Source organism: Ictalurus punctatus, chromosome 12 (assembly GCF_001660625.3).
Source record: "Ictalurus punctatus breed USDA103 chromosome 12, Coco_2.0, whole genome shotgun sequence".
Classification (NCBI taxonomy): domain Eukaryota; kingdom Metazoa; phylum Chordata; class Actinopteri; order Siluriformes; family Ictaluridae; genus Ictalurus; species Ictalurus punctatus.
The window spans coordinates 6,901,088-6,928,823 of record NC_030427.2 but is presented as its reverse complement, the minus strand read 5'-3'; the positions used below and the strand labels follow the sequence as shown (position 1 = coordinate 6,928,823).

General features: G+C 39.8%; 1 protein-coding gene across 4 annotated transcripts in view; it reads right to left on the bottom strand.

Annotated features, from left to right (window-relative positions):
* Positions 1–27,736, bottom strand: part of gnas (GNAS complex locus) — a 95,231-nt gene that overhangs the window by 16,583 nt on the left and 50,912 nt on the right. For all 4 annotated transcript variants that reach the window (XM_053684260.1, XM_017481204.3, XM_053684261.1 and 1 more), the window contains 3 exons: positions 5,544–5,598; positions 5,312–5,385; positions 4,909–4,967 (listed from right to left, as the gene is read on the bottom strand). In XM_053684260.1, the coding sequence (XP_053540235.1) occupies positions 4,909–4,967; positions 5,312–5,385; positions 5,544–5,598 (188 nt within the window). The remainder of the gene's footprint in view (positions 1–4,908; positions 4,968–5,311; positions 5,386–5,543; positions 5,599–27,736) is intronic.

Here is a 27,736-nt window from a genome sequence, read left to right as displayed (position 1 = left end):
CCAATCTCACAAACACTCACACCACAGTGTATAAGAGACTGTTCAAACACTAGGACTTTGCGAAGTATTACGCGAGTTTTCCGTATACCAAGTGTTTGTTATCGGTTCACGTGTTTTTGTTTTGATCTCGTCCTCGTTCTTGATTCTGGTTTTGCCTCGTTTATGCCTGTTTGACAATCGCCTGAACCACTGCCTGTTTTTTTTGACCACGCTATTGTCTGATGTTTTGATTTTGTCTGCCTGCCTCTCTTTAAGTAAAAGCTCTTAACTGCACTTGCATCCATCCTAGTGTCCTTTACGTTTATTACGTGACAAAGATCAAATGTTGTATTTAAAAAAATTTTTTAAATAAAATTAAAGAAAGTATCTTTTAATTTTAAAATAACACTTTTAAAATATTCACATCTTATTTCTTTAAAGCAGAGGTTCTCAAACTTTTGTAACTAAAGCCCCCCCAAGCCTTCCCTATCTTGTGGCACAGATGTGTGTGTGTGTGTGTGTGTGTGTGTATATATATATATATATATATATATATATATATATATATATATATATATATATATATGACTGTTTTGAACAGGCTCACACCTGCAAGAAGGTCTGCACTCCAGATGGGGGTGGGGGGGTATGAGCCATTCAGAGCCTTGACACTGGCTACACTGCTGGGCCCAAGGTTCAAAAGCCCAGGAGGGTGAAAAGCACCTCACACTGGAGTGTGCTTTGCTGATGCATTCAAACACAGCAACTCCTGGTGAGCAGTTTCAGTCTTCATCTAACTTTATGGAGTTATGTCATCTGAATAATTATGTAACTTATACTTCATATATGCCGTCAGTTTAGGCTTTATTACTATTTACTGTTTTCATTTGCATTCAGAGCCACAAATGTCAACATCAGTCTCATCATCATCAACACCAACAGAAACCCAGAACAGTTTATGGGAACTTTTTGATAATCATATCCATAAAAGCCAGATGATACACAGCTGTATCACGGTGCTACACGGTGCTGCATGGTGCTACAGCTGATGCCACAGTAGAAGTGAAAAAGTACCCCCCAGACGTGTTTTTGCCCAGAAGGCATGATTCCCAAAGTTACTGGAACGAGAGAACAGTAATTTTTCCTCATTTGTATGTCCTTGCTAAAAAATCTGACGGCAACAAGTGTCCCTTGTGAGGGAAGCTGGAGAAATTAATATGTAAAAAATGAAGTAGGCTAAGTCATTTGACTTAATATTTTCGAATACAAATCTTGATATGTAACAAATGTGAGACATCATGGCTTGATTTATTTTATTAATCTTCATTGTTCATGACCCAAATAACCTATAGTTATTCACAATGAGGAGCCTATAGGTTACAAAACCAAGCTCATGTAGTTGTCAGACAGATGTTAAAAACTCATCACATTAAAAAAAACAACAACAAAAAAAACACAACAATAAAACAAACATAAATTTTTAAATGGTTCTTACAACAATGTGGACAGGGACATTTCACCCAGGATTCAAACCCAAGGCTCCTCCACACACTTCCTTAAGTGTGTACATGTAGGTTATAATTAGTCAACACTTGTCTGAATTGTTGTCAAGATTGTTTCAGATGAACACCTGCAAGTGTGTTTGTCGGATTGTTTCGAAGCCTCGACACAATATGGCACATTTTCTTCAACTGTTTCAGTGTTCCATGAAGCCTCGCTCTGCCCACCACTAACAGCATGAAGTTAAAATGATGCCAAAAAGATCTGCATGCGTGGGGTAAGATTTGTGAAATTGTACATAAGATTACAAGCGGTGTGAGTGTACGTGTGAGTGTACGTGATTGTTCCAGCTTCCAGTGCGGTATACTTCCGGGCCTACTTGTGTTTTCTTTCCATTATTGTGAATGTTTTTCCTTCTTCCATTGTCCTGTGCTCATCATGTGTTTTTATCACCTCGTGTTCCAAGTCCACTCCTCACACTGCCTGTCTGCTCACTCTCCGATCACGTCCTGCTACGCCCAGACCTCCCCCGTGGTGCATTTGCTGAGCGTCCGACCCTCACACTGTGGACCCTAGTTCAACTCTTGACCTTGACCACTCTATTAAACTCACATCTCTCATGTTCTTTAATAAAACCCATTTTCACCTTGGATCCCTGTGTCTGTGTTCTGCATTTGGGTCCCCTTATTTCTGTGTCTTTAACAATATAACTGGCAGCTAGAATAACTATTGTGTCTTTCCCACAAAAACATTAGCAGTCATATTGTTTTTTTTACTTTCATAGTAAAAAAAAAACAAAAAAACAGCTTACATTTATGGCATTTGCTCATATCCAGCTAAACTTACATCCATCTCATCTATAACTGAGCAGCAGACAGTCAAGCTTTGCTCAAGGGCCTAGCAGTGGCTACTTGGCAGTACTGGGATTTGAATTCCTGACCTTCAGATCCATAGGCCAGTGTCTTAACTACTGAGCTACTGCTGCCACTGAAAAGGCAGTTTTCTTGTGACTGATGATTTGGGCTAGATTAGGCTGGGCTGTAGCTCAGTTTTGGGGTTTCTGGTTACAGGCTGGTGTTGATATGGTTAAGACTGGGATTCCGGTATTGAAACTTATTCTGGCCCAGTGCAGGGCCATGTATGGGCTTTTTACTGGCTGACATTTATGCCAGTTATGGCCTATGTGTGGCCCTTGTTTGTAAACCAAATCTTGGACATCCATGGGTCATTCTTTGCAGTATGTGTGCCGAAGGAGAATTGGATGTGTGGTCCAGAGCTGGGCCAGAAAAAATTGCTATGTGGGTGTGTACTCCAAGCTACCTGAAGCTGCTCACTCGCTCCACAGGGGTCCCGCCAGTCTCAAGAGGGGTGTAGTTCCTCTGCTGCCGCTTCCTGATGTCCACAACCAGCTCCTTGGTTTTACTGACATTCAGAGAGAGACAGTTAGCCTGGCACCAAGCTATTAGTTTCTCCACATCATCAAGGTAGGTGGCCTCATTGTTGTTGGAGATGAGGCCCATAACCACTGTGGCATCAGCAAACTTGACGACAGAAGTGGAGCTCTGAGAGGACACAGTCAAATGTGCAGAGAGAGTAGAGCAGGGGGCTCAGGACACAACCTTGTGGGGCTCAAGGTGATGGTGTTGGAGGTAAACTGGCCTACTCTCACTACCTGGGGTCTGCCTGTGAGGAAGTCCAGGACTTAAGTCCAAGGCATTAAGTCCAAGGTCCCTGAGCTTGGAGGCCAGCCTGTGTGGGTCTATGGTATTGATGGCTGATCTGTGGTCTATAAACAGCAGCCTCACATAGTTCCCTTTGTTGCTGTCAGTGTGGGTGAGGTTAGTGTGTAGTGCATGAGAGATTACATCCTTACTACACCTATTGGGACAGTAGACAAACTGGAGTGGGTCAATGGTATCACGGATGGAGGAGTAGATGGAGTTTTTGGTAAGCCGGCCACTTTCCTGATGTTCACACGCTTCAGAGTCCTCCAAACGTCGTCCTCCGAGATGGAGATCGCATTCTCATCTCTAACAGAGCTGCTTCCTTCTGTAGTGCTAGTTGGTGGGTTAGTGTTAGTGGCCAGAGAAGAGTCAGCTCCCACCACGGCAGTGGATTTGCCTTCGAAGGAGTTCTCAGTCCCTGACGCATATGTCAGGAGTCATGGAGCTGGAAATGAGACTCCACCCGCTCCCTGTCTGAAGTTTAGCGGCTTACACTGTGCATCAGAGAGTGTAGCACAGTGCTTTGTACTCAATCATATTCCCCGACATGAGCCCCGCATTGTAAGTGGTTGTGTGCAAATTCACCACAGCTCGGATAGTTTTATTTACCCATGGTTTGTGGTTTGAGAAAGTCCTTATCGTGATGGTGTGTGTTGTATTCTCAATTAGCATGCTAACAAAGATAATTGCTACATCCATAAACTCGCTGATGTCAGCAGAACTTGACCAGAAAATGTCCCAGTCAACATCATAGAGCGCATCCTGTAGCAAAGCTTCTGAACTTCTCAGGAAACTGGGCATTGGTGAGCAGAACATTGGGGAGGGGAGGACCATGTGCTCTGTTCCCCAGCCTGTAACGAACCTCAGCACTTTTTCCTCTGTTTTTCTTTTTTCATCACCTCGGGGGAGCTCTCGCGTGGCCATTGTTCCCCTATGTGCCACGTAGTATCTCAGATGGCCACGTTGGGTCGGTGGATAAAACGTTGCGAAATAGCTGAGTATAATGAGGGACTGATGTAAAAGTAGGTAAAAAATACAGTGGCACTATCTTAATCACATCATGCAGTAAGACAATGACCCAAAACACAATTCCAACACAACAAAGGACTCATCAGGGGAAAGAATGGAAGGTTTTGGATTGGTCACATCAATCATCAGACCTTAATACAATTGAGCATGGAATTCTCCTCCTGAAGATGAGACTGAAAGGAGAAACCCCCCAAAACAAACAACTGAAAGAAGCTGTGGTACAAGCCTAGAAACGCATCACAAAAGAATAATGCAACAGGCAACAGTTTGGTGATGTCAGTGGACACCAGCTTGATGCAGTTATTGTAAGAGATATGCGATATTAGATTAGATATTTTTTTAATGTAATATTCTTTAAAACGATCTGTTCCAATACTTTTGTTCACATAAAAACTGGGTGGTCTGCCACCAAAGGTGCCATGTTCTAAGTTGTCTAACACATCTAGATGTACATAGCAGTAAATGAAAACTGAAATTCTGTTCTATCATCTCATATTCATCCTTTGATCTCAAATACAAGTGTCTTCAGTGTATTGCAAAAACAATAGAATTGGCTGTGCCTTTCCAGTACTTTTGGAGGTGACTGTAATTATCCAATAAGACACCTGACATCCTCTAGAAATTTACAACCAGCTATGAATGATACTCATACACTAAAAGCATTCAAAACATTTACCATTAAAACACTGGATCCATTTCCTTCGTTCATCTCTTTGACCGCCAACGTCAAACATGCTGTAAGGAGAGAATAGGAGTTGATGACAGGAGAATGCGAGTATACAAAAAATTTAAATTGCCACCATGTAAACTCCTCCTTCTTATTGCCAAATTAAATACTGCTGATTGCCACATTTGATATATGTACAATATTTGCCATGGGTTACTGTTAGTTAACAATCACGCTATCACTCTATGCAAAACTTGGTTTGTAGCCAAATAGAATCAGTAATATGAGTAAATAAAAAATCTTATTGTTCTATTTGAATTTACACAATCACTGCAGTGCATACTGTCTCATACATGAGCTCAACAACTATGGCTACATAGACTATAGGCTTTCCCCCCACTCTTCAACTCACTGAAAATTAACTTTGTCCACTTGGAACCTCGTCTCAAAGATCCCTGAGGTCAGCACTCTGCATCTCAACAAGTCCTAATATGGAAGAAGAGAGAAAATCAGCAAGAAATACATTTACATAAGGATTTTTTTTTTTTGCTTATATCATGGAAAACCATTAATACTACGACTGCTACTAACAACAACAACAACAACAACAATAATAATAATAATAATTTAGACTTGCATTTTACCTGATCAGTAGGTGTATAGTCACTTTGCTTTATAGTGTCAATCTTATCTAGGAAACTGAATGAAAGGGACAGGAAGAGTTAATTAATAATGCCACATTAAAAGAAGAAATAAAGCATCTCTGCATAATGATTAGAATCTTATTTTCTGTTAATTCATGGTAGAGTTTATTTCTTGAACAATCCAAACTTCTATAATCAAAAATGATTTGACTATATGGCCAAAACTATGTGGACCCTTGATAATTGAACATCCCATTCCAAAACCAGGGGCAATAATATTATATTTGTATATTGTTACATTTGTATATTGTTACAATTTTGGAACTTGGCTGAGAGTATTTGTGCCCAATCAGCCATAAGAGCACAAGGAGTTGGGCACTGATGTCAATGTAAGAAGGCCTGATGTGTCTGTGCACCAAGCTGTCATTCCGACTAATCCAACTAAGTTGTTCAGTGCAGCTAAGTTCAGGGTTCTGTGCAGGACACTCAAGTTCTTCCACTCCAAACTTCGCAAACCATGTAAACTTGGTAAATCTTAATGCTAAGCATATAAAGGTGTTCTAGACAATTGTGTGCTCCCAACTTTATAGTATGAATAGACTGGACTTGTGCCATAACTGTAAACAGTATATGTCTAGAAGGGGTTAATGGTGTTGAGAAGACAGGTTGTTTCAAATAAGGAGGAGTACAACCTGCCTACTTGCTCTAACTGTTGGAAGACAACATAAAAACCCATGTCATGATTGTATGGTTCAGACCTTCTGCACAGGTCTCAGCTTTATTTTGAATTAAATAAAGTTTGATTTTTGACAACCATAACTCCTTGCCTCTTTAAATTTATGACTTAGGTTGAAGAGATTTTCTATAACAATGGCAACAGTATGGGGAAGGCCACAGATGGCTGTGAGGGTCAGGTGTCCACATACCTTTGGCCATATAGTGCATCATGGTTGAAGGTTTGACCAACAAGAAAGATCTGATCTGAACCAGCTGAGCAAACCACAAATCAGACATTAAATAACCAAATAAGTACACAGCATTAAATCAAGCTAGTCCTCCTGGATACAGTTATATATATCAGCCCTGTCTAACTGGCAGAGGAGTAGGTGTCACACTCATTTAAAATGATAATCTAGGAGTCACACAAAAACCTAGTAATAAATTCAACACTTTTGAAGTTCTTTCTTTAGACAAAGCATTAACTGTTGGTGACTTTAATATTCATTTTGATAACCCAGAAGACCCACTAAGAACAGCGGTGGTGTCGATTCTAGATTCCTTAGGGGCCAATCAGAATGTAATAGGACCCACTCACAATAGTGGTTACACTCTTGCAGAGGTGGCTAGTAACACGCTACATTTACTTAGTTACATTTAATTGAGTAACTTTTTGAAAAGAATTTACTTTCAAGAGTAGGTTTAACTGGCCTTAATTATATTCTTACTCAAGTTCATTTTTAATCACACAAATGTACTTTTACTTCATGAAATTCAGTGGCGTTCCTCTGTTACTCTTAAATATTAATTAATATACGTAGTTTTAATCATTCTCTTATATCATGTATAATGATGTCACGAGTCTCACGATACGCTGCAGTGGTCTGAATACGGATGCAACAACCACTCAATTTTTTAGTGGCTCAGACCTAGAAGATACACACACTCTCTCTACACACACTTTCTCTTCTGTTCTGTTCTATAGTCTGTTCTTTTCTTCTCTGTTGTCTTGTTTAAATGCAGATGCTGACAAGTTTGTGTTGTTAACATGTGGAAATAAAGACAGTCTACTTTGGGGAAAATGTTTGTTTTTTCGGTTGTGTGTGGGATTTTGCGTTGAAAATGAGAATTTCTGTGATATTGTAGCCATCACAGGACCTGCTTCATCTTGAATCCAGGTTTTATATCATATAAACAGAACAGACAGACTTTCAAGGAGAGATGTGATGTTCTCCATGTAGTCTGAGCTTCAGCATTTTCCCTTCATTTTAATCAGATCTGAAATAACTAGTAACTTGCTACTTGAGTAGTCTTCTCATTCGATACATCATTATTCTTACTCAAGTAATTATTAACTTTATTACTTTTACTCTAACTTGAATAATAATTTTTATATGTAGCTTTACTTTTTTGGCTACTCTACTCACCTCTACACTCTTGTCCTTATACTAACATATGGATTAAATATAGAAAGTATAGTCGCATTTCCACAGTCTGAAGCTATCTCAGATCATTATCTCATCTCATTTAAATTGTGTATTAATCATAATATATGCTCCTTGTCAGGTTACCACGCAAATGTACAATGTACCATGTCAGCTACTGCACAGTGGTTTATCAATAACCTCAGAGTTATCACGTATGATTAGATCACCGTCCGATCCTAAAGAACTTGATCAGGTGACCGAATGCTTAGAGTCAACGCTCCACTACACGCTAGATAAGGTAACTCCACTTAAAAGAAAAATAATTATAGAGAAAAGCTAGCACCCTGGTATAAACATCAAATTCATACCTTAAAACAGACCACTCGAAAATTTGAAGGTAAATGGCCTAAAATCAAATTGGTAGTATTTCAAACAGTATGGAACAAGAGCCTCCTGAACTATAGAAAATCTCTTCGTGCAGCTACTTCAGTCTATCTCGCCACCTTAATTGATGATAACAAAAATAATCCTAAATTCTTTTTTAATACTGTAGCAAAATTAACTAGGAATAAGACCACGACAGAAACATGCACACAATCATTATATAGAAACAAAAATATCATGAATTGGAAAAATGTAAAATATTAGACGAAAAACTCAGACTGTTAATTTAAAACCAGACAGTCTTATAACTAACCCTGTAGATAATAATATAACAATATCAGATCATCGATTAGAATGTTTTACTCCCCTTCGAGAGACCAAATTAATTTCTTGATCAAAATCACCAACTTGTATACTAGATCCCTTACCTATTTCTTCAAAGAGATTTGTCCTGGAGTAATTGAACCCCTTCTAAATATATCAATTTTTCCCTTAGCACTGGCTGTGTACCAAAATCATTTAAACTAGCAGTTATTACACCCCTGATTAAAAATCCTGACCTCAACCCCTGTCAATAATCCAACTATAGGCCAATATCAAATCTGCCCTTTATCTCCAAGATCTTAGAAAAGGTTGTAGCACAGCAGCTGTGCTCGTACCTACATAGGAATAACATTCATGAAATGTATCAGTCAGGATTTAGACCTCATCATAACACAGAGACAGCGTTAGTTAAAGTATTAAACAATCCACTACTGGCCTCTGATCAGGGTTGTGTCTCCTTGCTTGTGTTACTTGACCTTAGTGCAGCTTTTGACACTATAGATCATACTATTCTCCTTGATAGACTAGAAAACGTCCTTATTTGGTTTTATTTGACTGATCGTTATCAGTTCATAGATATGGTGGTTGGTTATTTCTCTATGCATACTGAGGTAAAGTTTAGTGTTCAGCAAGGGTTAGTTTTAGGTCCACTCCTCTTTTCTTTATATATATATATATATATATGTTACCTTTCGGTCAAATGATCTGTAAACATGGTATTAACTTCCACTGTTATGCTGATGGCACACAGTTGTATGTTTCACCAAAGCCAGATGACATACACCAGCTTTATAAAGTTGAGGAATGTGTAAAGGACATTAGACACTGGATGCTTATTAACTTCCTTTTACTTAATTCTGACAAGACAGAAGTACCAAGACCACTAGAACCACATGCAGCTATAAATAATCTTTCTGATCATGGTTACTCTGGATGGCCTTTCTGTTTCATCATGTACAGCAATAAAAGACCTTGGTGCGATTATTGACTCCAGTCTTTCATTTGACATTCATGTAGATAATATTACTAGGATAGATTTATTTCATCTCAGAAATATTGCTAAAATAATAAATATAATGTCACTACAAGATGCAAAAAAATAAGTTAATTCTTTCGTTACCTCAAGGTTGGATTACTGTAATGCCTTACTGTCTGGTTGTTCCAGTAGGTGCATAAACAAGCTCCAGTTAGTCCAGAATACAACTGCAACTGTCCTTACTAGAACCAGAAGTCATAAAATACTACTATCGATCTATAAAGCACTAAATGGTCTCAAGCCACAGTACCTGAGTGAACTTTTGGTCCTTTATGATCTACCATGCCTACTTCGATCAAAAGGTTCAGGCTATTTGTTGGTACCTTAAATACAGCAGGGAGAAGAGCTTTCTCTTACAAGGCCCCACAGTTATGGAACAGCCTTCCAAATAGTGTTCGGGACTAAGACACAGTCTCAGTATTTAAGTCCAGGCTGAAACCACATTTGCTTACTCAAGCCTATTGTGAATAGTTTTTTCTTAGGTAAAGGAGCAGCTCTAGAACAGTGAACAGTGAACAGTGGTGAACAGGGATGTTTGGATGCTGTCTACCCCCCACTTTCATGCATTCACCCAGGGCACCCTTGATGTCTGTGTTACCTTCTGGCTCGCCCTTTTAGTTATGCTGTCATAGCTAGCCTTGCCGGAGTCCCTGCTTGCACTCACACAAAGTACATTGTCCTTAACCATTACGGGGCAATAAGCAGATCTAATAATCTTTCCCTCTCCTGACCTGCCCGATCCATGCTGATGCCCTACTTCTGGTTGGAATTCTCATCAATTGAAAGTTATATGCTGCTACTGAGAATGGCCCCACATGGTGCAGCCTAAAGATCATTGAGACTGCTGAGGATGGACCTCAATTCAGTTGAACAGTTATGGTATGATGACCAGGACTACAATTGCTATGATAGTTTTAGGACTGCGATTGCCACAAACAGTTTTGCACTTAAATCTCCATCAGTGAACAGTGGATAAGTAAAAAAGAAAAACAGACTTCATGTAAAAACTGTAATGAATTCCCTAGTTACATAACTGCACTATTTGACCATGTAGTATTAGCACATTTATAGAAGGGATTTTATTTATAATTCCACTATCTGGTGTCACCAAGATGAGGATGGGTTCCCTTTTGAGTCTGGTTCCTTTCAAGGTTTCTTCCTCATTTTGTCTCAGGAAATTTTTCCTTGCCACCATCACCTCTGGCACCATACATTAAATCTATATCCTGAATTTATATATTTCTGTAAAGTTGCTTTGGGACAATGTCCATTGTTTTACAAATAAATAAAACTGAAATAAAAACCCTGGTAGCTGCAGTGCTGGAGAGAGACAGCAGGTGGCACATGTTTATGCTGGAGATGAAGGCAGGCAGTGTTCTGAGTCATAATGATTAGAGTGTGTTCAGTCAGATGCCACTCTAGTCAATGGATCTTCCCTAGTGGGAGGAAACAGTGACATAGAGAGTGAAAGAGCGCAAGAAAGAAAGAGAGGAAGGGAAGGAACTGCAGTTCAGACACTTCGATGCTGAAGAGTATAGCTACATAGGGTACAACAAAACAGAGGTAAAGACTAAATGTAATGGTAGTCTATTAATGGCTCTAAAAACCAGTAGTAAATATTAAAACCTAAATTCCAGCAGACAGCATACTCAAACTGCATAGCCCTGCAACCCATAACCAAGACCCAACAGGATAACGGATTTTATTTGAGGGGAACACAGGAAAAATGACTATAACTTATACTATATACTTTATATACTATGACTATATAATGCAACAGCCCAGTACACCAAGAATGTGACACAGAGGGTTGAAATGTGACATCCGGACTGTAGGTCCCACACATACACATAAATATTGGTCTGATATAACATCTGTGTCTGTTCACAGTGTGTGTGTGTGTGTGTGTGTATCAAACAGATATTACCAGAAGCAATCAAATTTCTATTAAAAATAATAAATTCCTCCCTCAACACTCGCTACATACCTAATAAATCATTTAAACTAGCAGTTATAAACCTGACCTGGGGGTTTGCCCTATCTTGTCAACTGTCTATATTCAGTGACCGTCCACTTTATAAGGAACACCTGTACACTTGCTCATTTATGCAGTTTTCCAACCAGCTAATCATGTGGCAGCAGCACAATGCATAAAGTCATGTAGATACAGGTCAAGAGCTTCAGTTAATGTACACATCAAATCTCATCATGGGGAAAAGTGTGATCTCTGTGACTTTAACCATGGCATGGATGTTGGTACAAGATGGGCGGGTTTGAATATTTCAGAAACAATTTCAATTTCAGAAACAATAATGTCTGAAAACAAATGGTGCCAGGCTAGATGTAATTAGCATAAGGTACACTCCCTAAAACCTGGCATGATGTATATTCGGCTCCTTTCAAAGCAGCATAGCCTACAGTGAATAAATGTACATGATAATCCACATTTCATGTCAATACAAAAAGTAAGATGGATTCACAGCATTGTGCTATTTTTGAGGATGCTGCAGACACCTCACATCTTCAATACAGACTTTTAGATGAGCATGAAAGAGAAGAAAAGAAAATGAATGAATATCAAGAACAAGAAAAGACGTGACAATGATGAAGCCCACAGTAATACTTGAATATGGACCAGTAGAAATTATGAAAAGACTCGCACAGACAGGCAGATAGACGGGCAGGCCAGTGGAACACCCACCTTTGTTGTGCCCACAGCCCTTGTCCAACATCACATCTCAATTCTAGTATTTCTACCTATTATTTGGGGAGTGTCAATATTAGCACAAGCAACTCAGTCACACAAAGTCAGATGCCATAATAAGCCCTGCATTTCTGAGTACAAAAGACCCAACAGCCATGACTGCAGTGCATCAAGCACCATTTAAACTCTTAAAACTCTTTGGGCACCAAATTAAACAGGTCTAAGGAACAGGCATGAAAGGTTTTTTGTTTTGTTTAATTTTGTTTTGTTTTAGATTTAGATGATCAAGCAATCAACATCGGATTATTTTATTTTGCAGAAATATTAACTGGACCTTTAGGATCCCTGTAAAAATTTAATTCTTGAGCTGCTCCACTGAGTAGACATGATGCATCACTAAAAAATTACAGAACATTTGGAAACGTTACAATTGTTTTACATTTTGAAGACCGTTACGATCAAAGAAAGCACTTCATTGTTTAAAATAAAGTCCAAATATTTCAACAGATACATACAGCAACGAATACACTCCAAGTTCAATAACCTCAAGTGGCATGTGTGCAGGCCCATGCTCTTTCTCTCTCACTCACACACACACACACACACGCGCACAGCATCACATGAGGCATATGACTTGTACAACAGAGAATCTTTCTGTTCAACATAATGCAAGCAGTTATCCACTCAGCTTACAAGTTAGGCACATCAACAATTTGCAGAAAAACAAAACAGAAAAACAGCTGTTTAATATTAATCCTAGAACAAATAAGACACCAACACACCAACTAAAATACCACAGACTACACAATCAGGCTATTATCAAAAAACAAACTAACAAAAAAAAAACAACACGAGTGTTAAAACGCACACTGCAACTCAGAAAAATCTGATCAGGCATAGTTACATTTGAACACATACTAATAAAACACATTTTAAATAAGACAATGTTCAATATGATCCATACTCCTTCACACACATACACCATTGTCACAGAAGAGCAGAAAAGTAGAAGAGCGCTGGAGAGAGGGAGCGGTGAAAAAGAAAGAGAACAGGCTGTGTGTCTGACATAACAGCAGCTCTCCAAAAATAGCTCTCCGGCACCCTGGCCTCCAGTGCGGTTGTCATAGTGACAGAACCAAAGGCACTATAAATAGACTATCAGCTCCAAATCTTGTGTGGCTACAGAGAAGCTAGAGGGAGCAAGGGAGAGAAGAGAGAGAGATAAAGAGGATCAAGGAAAGGCAGAGAGAGAGAGAGCGAGAGAAAGAGAGAGAGAGAGAGAGAGAGAGAGAAAACAGTGGAAAGGAGAGAACGAGAGGGGGTTGGGCTTTTAGGAAAGAAAACAGATTTGAGCCTAGAGAATGGGAGGAGACAAAAAGAGAAAGAATGCAGCAAAGGGAAAGAGGTATAAGTGCAGGATTTACACAGCTGCACCATGCAAAAGTTGAATGTGAAATATGTTTTCAATACAACGCAGACACAGTTAAATAAAAACTACATAATTTAGTAAACAGTTATATGTTTCCACAAAAAATTGATCAGTTGGTCTTCATAAGAAGACCTGTCTTCTCCTGTCATTCACAATGATGATGGGAAACGGTATGCTAGTTACTACATAACTGTGGGTCTATGAAACCCAGATGACCTCCAGGGACTGTGTGAAACAGTCGGGCACTTTGTATTCATGCGGACACAGCACGAGATTATCCAAAAAGGTCAAGTAGTGACTAAGGATGGGAGGATCGATCGGTTAGAGATCGGAATTGGCCTATTTTTGCATTAAACACGTGATCTGTGATTGGCCAATATATATATATATATATATATATATATATATATATATATATATATATATATTATTTAACATATATGGCAAGCCGATCAATGAAAAAATGTAAGCCAAATCTCACTATGTGCACTGAAGATAGCCACCAGAAAGAAAACTCATGACCAATGTAAAGACATTTATTGTGCTAGATAACCAGGCATTCTTGGTCACTGAGGATGTGAGATTCTGTCTCTTAATATCGGACTTGGAGCACTCTATAATGCTTCCTAGTAAGAAATAGTTTTCAGATACTGCCCTTCCCAAAATCTCATAAAGTGAAATATTTCAGGCCTTTTTTTTGTTTAAATCTCGGTGATCACGGCTTACAGCGCATGGAAATCAAAAATCCAGTATCTCAAAATATTCGAATAAAGAATTTATAATACAGAAATGTCGACCTGAGAAGAGTTCTGATCAGCGAATTAACTCAAAACACCTGCAAAGGTTTCGTGAGTCTTTAATCTGTCAGTCTGGTTCAGTACACACACAATCACGGGGAAGATGGAAGTCAATGCTGCATTTCATTTGGAAATCAAGGTCCCAGAGTCTGGAGGAAGAGTGGAGAGGAACAGAATCCACACTGCTTGAAGTCCAGTGTGAAGTTTCCACAGTCAGTGATGATTTGGGTTGCCGTGTCATCTGCTGGTGTCGGTCCAGTGTGTTTTCTCAAGTCGAGAGTCGATGCAGCGTCTACCGGGAGATTTTAGAGAGCTTCATGCTTCCATCTGCTGATGAGCTTTATGCAGATTTACTTTTCCAGCAGGACTCGGCACCTGCCCAGAGTGCCAAAACTTCTACTAACTGGTTTTCTGACCGTGGTGTTACTGTGCTCGATCGTCCAGCCGACTCTCCTGACCCGAACCCCATAGAGAATCTATGAGAGACCCCAGACCCGACAATACAGACGAGCTGAAGTCCGCTATCAAAGCAACCTGGACTTCCAGAACACCTCAGCAGTTCCACAGGCTGATCGCCTCCATGCCACGCCGCACCGATGCAGTAATTCCTGCAAAAGGATTCAAACCCAGACCGAGTATCGCGTGCATAAATTAACATTCTCTTCAGACGGTCGACATTTCTGCATTATAAATTCTTTATTCTAATATTTTGAGATACTGATTTCCATGTGCTGTAAGCTGTAATCATCAAGATTAAAACAAAAAAGGCATGAAATATTTCACTTTATGTGTAATGAATCTAAAATATATGAAAAGTTCCACTTTTTGAATTAAATAACGGAAAAAAAATTAACTTGTCCACGATATTCTACATTTTTGAGATGCACCTGTATATGGAGCTCCAATGTCAGCCCACGTCCATATTAAGCTTAACAGCTCAGTGAATCTCCTGTCACTGCTTAATAAGCCCCAAGTCAGCTGCACAGCCATGCAGTTATGGCTCTGTTTTGCCCCGACTGTTCAATTAAAATGGTCCCATTTTAGCTTGATGTATTTTTCAATTCAGACCTATTGTGTTTTATATGTCACATGAAATTGCAGTATGCATACCTGTTAGTTTCAACAATTGCTGCCAATATTAAAAATAATATTTACTAATTATTTAAGGCACATAGCCTTATTGGTCATGAAAGCTTAATGCAAGTTAGTTACAGCAATTGTTTTAATTGTTAATACAGCCCATTCCTAATCGTTATAGGCATCAGTATCGTGCACAATAACAATTGTGAAAGCTGATTGGGCCATCACTGGTAGTGAGGTATGATGCAGTATTTGCAATCGTTAGCCGTTTATAAAAGCGTTTTATAGGCCAGCATATAAAAATCATTCGCCACGTAGGTACAGAAAGAAAATGGTTCTTGGGAAAAAGAAAATACACCCTCTAATTCTGCTTTTATTTATCAAGACCTAAATAACAACTGTATGGTCCTGTACAATTTCTTTAATAAAAAAATAACCTCTGGTGACAAACCCCCCCCCCCCCCAGATTTTAATATGTATTCATTTTAGCCCAAATAGTAAACCAAAACACCTTTAGCAACAACAATTTAAAGTAAATGTTTTCTGAAGGAGTTTATCAGTCCCTCACATCAATTTGGAGAAATTGTGGCCCATTCTTCTTTACAACACTGCTTCAGTTCATTGATGTTTGAGGGCTTTCTTTTATGCACAGCTCTCTGAAGATCCTGCCATAGCATCTCAGTGGGGTTGTGGTCTGGACTTTGACTTGGCCATTCCAACACTCATCAGTGCAATTGACACTGTTCCAAAACATTTGTGGTTTGTTCAGATGAAATCTTGCAAACTTAAGTCATGCTGTCATATTCTTTTTTTTTTTTCAGGGGGGGGGCTTTTTCCTAGCCACCCTTCTATGAAAGCCATACTTGTTCAGTCTTTTTCTGATTGTGCTGCCATGAATATAAACATTTAATGTGCTTACTCTTACAAAGGCTTGTAGGTCACATGAAGTAGCTCTTGGGATTTTGTTTTTATATCTCTGAGCATGAAATGGTCTGACCTTGGACTGAATTTGCTGGAACACCCACTCCTGGGAAGATAGGCAATTGTCTTGAAAGCTCTCCATTTGTAAACAATCCTTTGGAGATTGGAGATGGGCTTGCAACCCTTCCCAAATTGATGAACAACAACAATTGTTCTCTGAGGTCATGGCTGATGTCCTTACTTCTTGCCATGATTTAGACACACAACTGAATGCTCCAAAATGCCAAAAAATATCCTTTTGTAGAGGTAGTCAGAATTCTTGATGATTAACTAATCTTGTGTATTTCATTAGTAACACCTGGCTGCTAATTACTCTGTTGATGAGTGTGGAAGGGTGTACATATTTTTCCCCATCTGGATTTGGAATATTGGTTTACTTTTTTAGGGGAAAATGACTGTGGAGGAGGGGGGCGTGTGCGAGCGCCAGTTTGTGAATAGAGGGCGGAGACGGAGAAGGAAACAGGTAAGGAATGCACACCTGTGGGGTATTCTCTTAATGAGTGTTCTCTGTTGCAGTGAGATGAGGGAAGTACAAGAGAGAGACATGCACCTCAAGAGAGAGAGCCACCAGCATAGAACTGTGTGTGTGCGCATGTTTGTGTGAAAAAGAGATTGCTGACATTTAAAACAAGGAGAAAATAAAGAGCGTTTTGAGTTGGTTCAAGCCTGCCTCACCTTCCTCCTTACTGCGCAACTGAGAGAACATTACAATGGTGGGGAGGCGGTGCCAGGGCCTCAGCATCAGCCCATGTCAGGGAGACATCAAGAGCGGGGAGGGGTGGAGCTTTGCTTAGCAATGGATTTTCCCTTGGAGCTGTCGCACGACGAGACACACCTGCCTTTGACCAAGCAAGAGTAATCGATGGTCAGCCTCTTCAGCCCAATGTTGTGCTCTTCCACCCCTACTTTTCAATTATTAAAGATAGGTTATATTGAGTAATGCAGGACACTCATATGCATAAAGAAACGGCTCAGTTGTTGGTTCCGAGGAGCCGTTGGGCACTGCTATTCCAGGCAGCTCACCATAATCCAATGGCGGGGCACTTAGGGTAGGTTAAGACAATGGACTGTCTCATGGCCTGCTTTTATTGGCCGGGCATTCACTGCGATGTTCGCAGGTGGCATGTGGCATGTCGCGAATGTCAGCTGGTGAATCCGCTGGCCACCCCAAAAGTACCGTTGTGCCCAATCCCATTAGTTGAGGTCCCTTTCAAGGAATTAGTATGGGTCTTATCCAGCCATTAGATCGATCTACACAAGCTTTGTGTTAGTGTCAGCGGACTACCCAGAAGCTGTGCCTCTTTTGCGGAGGCACTCTTCCCCATTATCTCCTGAGTCGGGATCCCGAAAGAGATCCTGACTGATCAGGGCACATATTTTATGTCATGAACACTATGCAAGCTTCACAAATTGCTGGAGATTAAATCGATTTGCACCAGCATTTATCATCTGCAAAAGGTTGGGCTGGTTGAATGATTAAATCAAACGCTTAAAAAAATGAATCGTAAATTCATTCACAATGATGCGCGGAATTGGGATAAGTAGTTAGAGCCCCTGTTATCTGCAGTATGAGAGGTCCCGCAAGCCTCCACAGGATTCTCCCCATTGTAATTATTGTACAGATACAGCTGCACGGTACGTTCAACATAATTCGGGAAAATTGGGAGGAGTGACCTTGAAACAGTTAAAACGAAATACAGTACGTTCTTGACCTCAGAGCAAAACTCCACCCCTTAAGCCACATAACACAGGAGAATTTGCTACAGGCGCAAGAATGTCAGTCACAGCTATATAAGAGGGGTACTTGGCAACGAGATAAAGTGCTTGTTTTGCTACTCATGTCGAGCCCTAATTTACTCACCAAGTGGCAAGGGCCCTTTGAGGTCACACAGAGAGTTGGGGACGTTACCTATAAAGTAAGGTGAACAGATAGAAGCGGGGTATGGCAGGTTTACCACCTTAACCTCCTTGAACCATCTAGGGAGGCAGTTTCCATGGCTTTGACGATGGTCATTCCCGAGAGGGAGGAGCTAGGACCGGAGGTGAATCTAAAAATGGCAGTTCAGTCCACCCCGGTGCCTTATGGTGACCACCTTGCTCCATCCCAAATCCTGGACATTACTAAATTGCAGGTGGAATTTTCCAACATGTTCTTGCCTCTCCCCAGTCTCACTATTCTCATAGAGCACCACATTGAGACAACCTCAGGGGTGGTGGTACGCAGCCACCCCTATTGGCTGCCCGAAGACAAAAAAAATGCTAAACATGTGAGTACTCAAGGAGTCCCACAGTAAATGGAGCAGCCTGGTGGTTTTGGTTCCAAAGACCAACGGGGACGGTTGCTATGTTTTTCGTTATGAATAATAATGAACCCACCATTCAAGCAATTCAAGTATTTTGAAAGCAAATATGAAATGCGCATGGCTGCACGGGCATTCATAAGCGAGGTGGAAAAGACCCCTCCCCCCCTCCCTGTCGGCAGCAGTCCGGATGGCTCCCTGGCCTGTGTCGGGTGGTGGGGGTATGTGGAGGCGTGGAGGTGTGTGAGCGCCGGTTTATGAATGGAGGGCGGAGCTGGAGAAGGTGAGTGGTAAGGAATGCATACCTGTGGGGAATTCTCTTAATGATTGTTCTCTGTTGCAATGAGACATGAGACAAGGTGTGAATGAGGGGGAGAGAGACACATGCCTCGAGAGAGAGAGCCACCAGCACAGAGCCGTGTGTGCATGTGTGTGAAAAAGAGAACGCTGAAAAGCAGGGAAAAAAGGAGAAAATAAAGAGCTTTCTGAGTTGGTTCAGGCCTGCCTCCACCTTCCTCCTTTTTGCCAGGAGAATATTACAACTACATACTGAAATTGGTTGGGTTTTTTTCCTTTCATTTTTTATTTTTGCTGTCATCTGAGGTTGATTGTTGATAGAAATTGGTGAGGATGACACAATTGTTATTTAGGAACTTATAAATAAAAACACAGAATTGAAGGAGGGTGTACTGTATCTTTTTCCCATAACTGTACAGATATATACAGTATACAAAGGCTAGATTAACCCCTCATAACCAGTGAGTCTTTGACAAACCTGGATAACATATAGTATCAAAAACATGAGGGGTGACGTTAACCTTTTGAATCTGGAGAAAGTGAAAAGACATTCAGATAGCAGCAGCACAGACATCCTGGAACAGCATTCCTCTATTCGCTTCTTCACAGCAGGGACTATGTGTTCAACCTGTCTATAAGCCAAGCTGACTTTGTTGGTATATATTATCCAGATGTTTCACACCACTAGGAACGTGTCATTTTGGTAGTGGTATTGTCGCCCATTCAGAACACCCCCATCGCCCATTGTGTGGGTCAGACACAGCACCCTAGAGATGTTGAATTCCAAGACAGTGAGCACATAGCAGGTGCCCATCTTCTGTTTCCAACAGATTCAGGCATTAACTGCATGAGCACATGTCTTGTAGCATGTTTGTGGTTTCCTACTTAATATAGAGTGAACTATGGGGGCAATCTGAGCAAAGTGTAGAGAAAATTTGTATGTGGAGTGTGCCAACCTTCAAAACAAGGAGCTGCTAATTAACTATAGTTAACCTAAATTATCCAACTCATCAACAGACAGTGCATAGTATGTACATTGTATGCCACAAATAAGCTCTGCTAGCTAGATAGTTGGATAAGAATCTGGAATAATCAAAAGCAAAAACACTGAGAAGGGAACCAACTCTGTGTTAAGAAAAAAAAAAATATATAAATGCATCTAAAAGAAAGATGCTTACTATACACAGCCCATAAAGATGAATGCTCATATACAAGCACAGTGCATGGCTAATTAAATATAGGACAGTAATGCTAATGATGGAAAATATTACATATCTGTGAGTGGCAAAAGTATGCAAACCTTTGCCTTCAGTATCTGCTGTGAGCCCCTTGTCCAGCAACAACTGCAACTAAACGTTTGCGGTAACTGTTGATCAGTCCTGCACATCGGCTTGGAGAAATTTTAGTCAGTTCCTCAGTACAGAACAGCTTCAACTCTGGGATGTTGGTGGGTTTCCTCACATGAACTGCTTGCTTCAGGTCCTTCCACAACATTTCTATTGGATTAAGGTCAGGACTTTGACTTGGCCGTTCTAAAACATTCACTTTATTCTTCTTTAACCGTTCTTTGATAGACAACTTTAGTGTACGGACTGATGTCCTGATATTTTCCTTTAGAATTCGCTGGTATAACTCAGAATTTATTGTTCCATCAATTATAGCATGGCATCCTGGCCCAGATGCAGCAAAACAGACCCAAACCATGATACTACCACCACAATGTTTCATTGATGAGATAAGGTTCTTATGATGGAATGCAGTGTTTTTCTTTCTACAAACATAACGCTTCTCATTTAAACCAAAAATTCTATTTTGGTCTCATGAATTTTTCCAATAGCCTTTTGGCTTGTCCATGTTAGCAAACTGCAGAAGGGCAGAAATGTTCTTGTTGGAGAGCAGTGGTTTTCTCCTTGCAACCCTGCCATGCACACAATTGTTGTTCAGTGTTCTCCTCATGGTGGACTCATTAACATTAACGTTAGGCAATGTGAGAGAGGCCTTTAGTTGCTTAGAAGTTATTCTCAGTTCTTTTGTGATCTCATGGACTACTACACGTATTACTCTTGGTTTATTTTTTTTCTGTAAATGATCTTTGTGGTTCGACCACTCCTGGGGAGGGTAACAATTGTCTTGAATTTCCTCCAAATGTACTACTCAACTACTCTTTTTCAGAGGTCCTCAGAAATCTCCTTTGTTCGTGCCATGATACACTTCCACAAACATGGTTGTGAAGATTCTTCATGAAGATTCTTCGAAGATCAGACTTTGATAGATCCCTGTTCTTTAAATAAAACAAATAAAAAACTCTCACACCTGATTTCATCTCATTGATTGAAAACACCTGACTCTAATTTCACCTTCAAATTAACTGCTAATCCTAGAGGTTCACATACTTTTACCATTCACAGATATGTAATATTGGATCATTTTCCTTAATAAATAAATGACCAAGTATAATATTTTTGTCTTATTTGTTTAAGTGGCTTCTCTCTTCTCTTTGAAAATCTAATGTTTCAGGTAATATTTATTCAGATATACAGAAAATTCTAAAGGGTTCACAAACATTCAAACATGACAGTAGAAGAAAGCACACTCATCGAGGTAGAAAAGAATTTGTGGAAGTTAATACTGGCCCCATACACGCCTGCCTCACATTCACAACTGTACCTCAACATACTCTTGTGTTTCAAGAGAAAACTTGCACTGAAAGCCATTTTTAAGAACTGTGAATCTTTCTCCCCCAACTGGGGCAATGATCTGCCTTTCAAAATAATTTTCACTGTAGACCTTGTTTTCCGGGAGATACACTTGGTTGTGTGTGCACAAATATGAATAGAACTCCCCCAGTGGCCAATCTCCGTAATCCCTACCCTACCATTCAAGTTTCGTGACGATAGCTCAATGCTAATCCTGATTATCAAATCAGGCTCAAATCACAACTGGACAGCAAAAGACTGGAGAAAGTGTTTTTTCCCTAATCTTCAACTGTCCAGTTTCAATGAGCCTGTGCCCATGACAGCTTCTGAATGCTGTTCTTGGTTGACATGAGTGGAACCCAATGTAGTTTTCTGCTGTTGTAGCTTATCCACCTGTATCCTTCTTGGCAGCTTGAACCAATCTGGCTATTTTCCTCTGACCTCTTTTAGCAACAAGGCATTTCCACCCACAGAACTGTCACTTACTCAATGTTTTTTGTTTTTCACACCATTCTGTGTAAGCTCTAGAGACTGTTTGTGTAAAATTCCCAGGAGATCAGCAGTTTCTGAAATGCTCAAACCAGCCCTTCTGGTACCAACATCCATGCTACGGTCCAAGTCACAGAGATCACACTTTTTCTTCATTGTGATGTTTGATGTAAAAAGTATCTTAAGCTCTTGATCTGTATCTGCATGATTTTTTTTATTGTGCTGCTGCCATATGATTGGCTGACTAGATAACTGCATGAATGTACAGGTGTTGCCAATACAACTACAGTGTAGTATAGTGTTCCTTATTCACTGGGTTACTTGTTAAATGCTAAATATATTAACACAGTTAGACTCAAAATAAATATATAAATATGCCACGACAATATGTAATCATTGCTATCTAGCCTACCTTGTCTAGTGATTTGTAGTTTTGCCTGTGTTGCTTAATGAATTCTGTTTTACCTGGGTTTCAGTTTCAGGTTGTTTAGCACAATGTGAGTGGTCTGACAGTGACACTGTTCTGATTGTCATGGAGTTTGTAATTAATGTATGAAAGAATCCTGTTATGTTAGTAAGTATAATATTTAATCAATTAAGGAACATAAAAAATGTAAATGTCATTAATTGTGCTTCCACGCCTGCTTTCTTTAACAAGATTTTAAAAAAAGAAAAAATAATGTGCTGTTTTAATATACACACTTTTATCTGTAAATGATGATTATATTATGTAATGCATATGTGATACATACAATTGTTTACATTTACTGGAGCTGCTGAAAAGTAATGAATTAGTCCTCCTCTACTTGTTACTTACACTGCAGTCATGCCTTTTGGGGCCATGTTAGAAGACATCATATTGGATAATGGTTATTACTGCAAAATTATTAAAGTTAAAAGTTATTTCATATCAGTGTTAGAAAAAGATTTTAATATTCCAAAATATTAAAAATGTAAAATTAACTTTAAATTTTAGGCATCATTAAACAATTAGCATTCAGTCAAACTGACAACAGAGGAGAGACACACACACACACACACACACACACACACTCCTCCATACAGAATCTCTCCAGACCCTTCAAATTTCGAGGTCCATGCTGGTGGTCTCTCCTCTGCAGTTCACCCCACAGGTTTTCTATGGGTTTCAAGTCAGGGGACTGGGATGGTCATGGCAGGACCTTGATTTTGTGGTCAGTAAACCATTTTTGTGCTGATTTTGATGATGTTTTGGATCACTGTCCTGCTTGAAGGTCCAACCATGGCTCATTTGAAGCTTTCTGGCAGAGGCAGTCAGGTTTTCATTTAATATCTGTTGATATTTGTCCATGATGCCATGTACCCTAACAAAATGTCCACATCCTCTGGGAGAAAAACAGCCCCAAAACATTAAAAATCCACCTCCATATTTAACCGTGGGCATGAGGTACTTTTCCATATGGTTACCTCTCTGTGTGCGCCAAAACCACCTCTGGTGTTTATTGCCAAAAAGCTCTATTTTTGTTTCATCTGACCATAGAACCCGATCCCATTTGAAGTTCTAGTAGTGTCTGCACACTGAAGACGCTCGAGTTTGTTTTTGGATGAGAGTAGAGGCTTTTTTCTTAAAACCCTTCTAAACAACTTATGGTGATGTAGGGGATGTCAGATTGCAGTTTGGGGGATTTTCTGTCCAACTAACCTCTGCAGTTCTGCATATATTTAATTGTTTGTCTAATGTATATGTATGAGAGCCAAATATTGTTGTGAATTTTTTTGAAAGGTTAAACAATAAAGACAATTTTTCACAGCATTCTTTGCTCATATTTACCAAGGGTGTCAATATTAGTGGAGGGCACTGTATACAGTGCATCTGGAAAGTATTCACAGCGCTTCACTTTTCCCACATTTTGTTATGTTACAGCCTTATTCCAAAATGGATTAAATTCATTATTTTCCTCAAAATTCTACAAACAATACCCCATAATGACAACTTGAAAGAAGTTTGTTTGAAATCTTTGCAAATTTATTAAAAATAAAAAACAAAAAAAGCACATGTACATAAGTATTCACAGCCTTTGCTCAATACTTTGTTGAAGCACCTTTGGCACCAATTACAGCCTCAAGTCTTTTTGAGTATGATGCTACAAGCTTGGCACACCTATTTTTGGGCAGTTTCTCCCATTCTTCTTTGCAGGACCTCTCAAGCTCCATCAGGTTGGATGGGGAGCGTCGGTGCACAGCCATTTTCAGATCTCTCCAGAGATGTTCAATTGGGTTCAAGTCTGGGCTCTGGCTGGGCCACTCAAGCACATTCACAGAGTTGTCCTGTAGCCACTCCTTCGTTATCTTGTCTGTGTGCTTAGGGTCGTTGTCCTGCTGGAAGATGAACCTTCACCCCAGTCTGAGGTCCAGAGCGCTCTGGAGCAGGTTTTCATCAAGGATGTCTCTGTACATTGCTGCATTCATGTTTCCCTCGATCCTGACTAGTCTCCCAGTTCCTGCCGCTGAAAAACATCCCCACAGCATGATGCTGCCTCCACCATGCTTCACTGTAGGGATGGTATTGGCCAGGTGATTGGTGCCTGGTTTCCTCCAGACATGACGCTTGCCATTCAGGCCAAAGAGTTCAATCTTTGTTTCATCATGGTCTGAGAGTCCTTCAGGTGCCTTTTGGCAAACTCCAGGCAGGATGTCATGTGCCTTTTACTGAGGAGTGGCTTCCATCTGGTCACTCTACCATACAGGCCTGATTAGTGGAGTTCTGCAGAGATGGTTGTTCTTCTGGAAGGTTCTCATCTCTCCACAGAGACACGCTGGAGCTCTGTCAGAGTGACCATCAGGTTTTTGGTCACCTCCCTGACTAAGGCCCTTCTCACCCGATCACTCAGTTTGGCTGGGCGGTCAGCTCTAGGAAGAGTCCTGGTGGTTCCAAACTTCTCCCATTTACGGATGATGGAGGCCACTGTGCTCATTGGGACCTTCAATGCTGCAGAAATGTTTCTGTACCCTTCCCCAGATCTGAGCCTCAATACTGTCTTGGAATCCTGTCTTGGAGGTCTACAGACAGTTCCTTGGACGTCATGGCTTGGTTTGTGCTCTGACATGCATTGTTAACTGTGGGATCTTATATAGACAGGTGTGTGCCTTTCCAAACCATGTCCAATCAACTGAATTTACCACAGGTGGACTCCAATCAAGTTGTAGAAACAATGTACATTTATGTACATGTAAATGAAAGATCAGAATTTTTTTGTGTTATTATTTTAGACACATTATATTTGTCAATACCCTTGACTTAGATGAAGATCAGATCACATTTTATGACAAATTTATGCAGAAAACCATAAAATTCCAAAAGGTTCACATACTTTTTCTTGCCACTGTATGTGTGATTATTTGCATAATATGTATGAGGTTGCGAGGGCGTGATCAAGCGTCAGCTGTGGACAAAGAGGAGGCGGGTCAAACTGGCAGGTAATGCGTGATGATTCTCACTTATATCTGATTACCGCCAGTCTATTTATTTGTGCTTATTTGTGCTTTCACTGACTCTCTTAACTGGCAAGACAGAGTGATATAGCTGTTGGAGCTTGAGAGACACGCGCACACACACACATACACACACACAAAAAGCACAGACTGAATAAACACGAGCCCGTAGCTCAGCTGAAATTCTGCCTGCCTCCCGAGTCTTCCTCCACAACTTCACACACCAGGTTCTACAATGCAAATACTACTTTTTTTAAACTAGTCCTAGGATTTTTGATCTTCACAAAATTTGTCAAACTACTCATGAGACTGTGAATCTCAATAACTATGAAAAATTTACTGGCATTTGTAAACAATACTTCAATCAATTCTAAGGAGGTTAAGCTTGTTTTAATCAAACAGATGTAATTCAATATTGCTGATATGGATTTAAACCAAACTTGAAAGACATGTTCAGGGCAAGGTTCTGAGGACCTCTGCAAAGGTTGGGGCATGGCCATTGAAAAGAGACCAAGAAAAAAATAAAAGATTTAAGTCCTAATAGCTTTTTCTCAGGAACCAAAGGTCCAACTGAGCTGAAATAAGGTGTGCTGCATCAGTCTGCTAATCTGTAACTGGATGTTTAATAAACCAATTAATTACTTCAAAAACATGGCCATCTTCAGCCAATCAGCTTTCAGTAGGTATTTCACACAACTAGAATTGAGCTATGACAAAACTTGATTGGTATGTTCATCTATACTCTCTTTCTTGTTCTATGTATCTTGGAAAGAACTGGCCACTGGGGGCGCCATTTGCGAGTAGTGCTTGGACCCCACAGATCGCTGCTTGCTGCTATATTTATTGTTTTCCTTTGATAAAATGAATTATGCAGGCTAAACTGTAAAACATATCGACATGAAACTTGATAAGTAGATGCAGTTTCACAAGATACTCAGAAAAATGAAATGACCAGATTGCACCTCTTGGTGGTGCTTTAGCGCAAGTGTTTATGTTTTGGTCTATATACTTTTTCTTTTTCTGTTCAATCACCTTTTCTACTTATTCCTTGGGTTCTTCCCAAAATCCAGCCTCAACTATAGCTATTTCTACCCAGGTCCCTTTTTTTTTTTGCTAATTTGCATAATACGCTAAACCTACTTTTGTGAACTAATCCTAGGATTTTTTATTCAAATTTGGTTTCAAATTACTCAGTATAGGTTGTAGCTAAATAATTATCAAAACATGTTGAGATTTGTAACAATATGGCCACCACAGTTCAATAAATGAAAATGAGGCAAAGTAAAGATATAAAGAAACCTATATAAATAAAATTTGGGTTTAAAATTATGCCAGGCAAACACATGAACCTGATAGTCTTCTTTATTTTGCAAGTCTTTGCACTATTTAGTGCTATTTCAGTAGTAAGTGAGACCTAAGAACTATCATTGCAGATATACTGTACAGTGGATAAAAAAGTCTAAACACCTCTTTTAAAATGGCAGGTTTTTATGATGTAAAAAAACCCCAAACAATTAAACTAAGTTAAAACATGTCAAAACTTTATAATTTTTTTTTTTACCTTTATTGCAACATATAGAAAAAAAGTGACAAACAAACAGAAAGGTTTTTTTTTTTTTTTTTGGGGGGGGGGGGTTCAGTGTTCAGAATCAACCAGTCACATTCAAACTCATGTTAAATACTGATTATTATACACCTGCAATCAATTAAAATAAGTGATTAACCCCAAATAAAGTACAGCTGTTCCTATTTGATTTTCCTGACGTCTTGGTAATATACAACTGGAAAAGCCATGGGCCACAAAGAGCTTATAAAGAGCTTACAAGATCTCAATGTTGAAAAATATCAATCAGGAGAGGGTTACAAAAAATTTCCAAGGTACTGGATATGCAATGGAACACTATAAAGACAATAATCAACAAGTAGAGAAAATATGGCATGACAGTGACACTACTAAGAACAGGACGTCCCTCTAAAATTGATGAGAAGACCAGGAGAAAACAGGTCAGGGAGGCTGCCAAGAGGCCTACTGTACAGGACCATTAAAAGAATTTCTAGCAA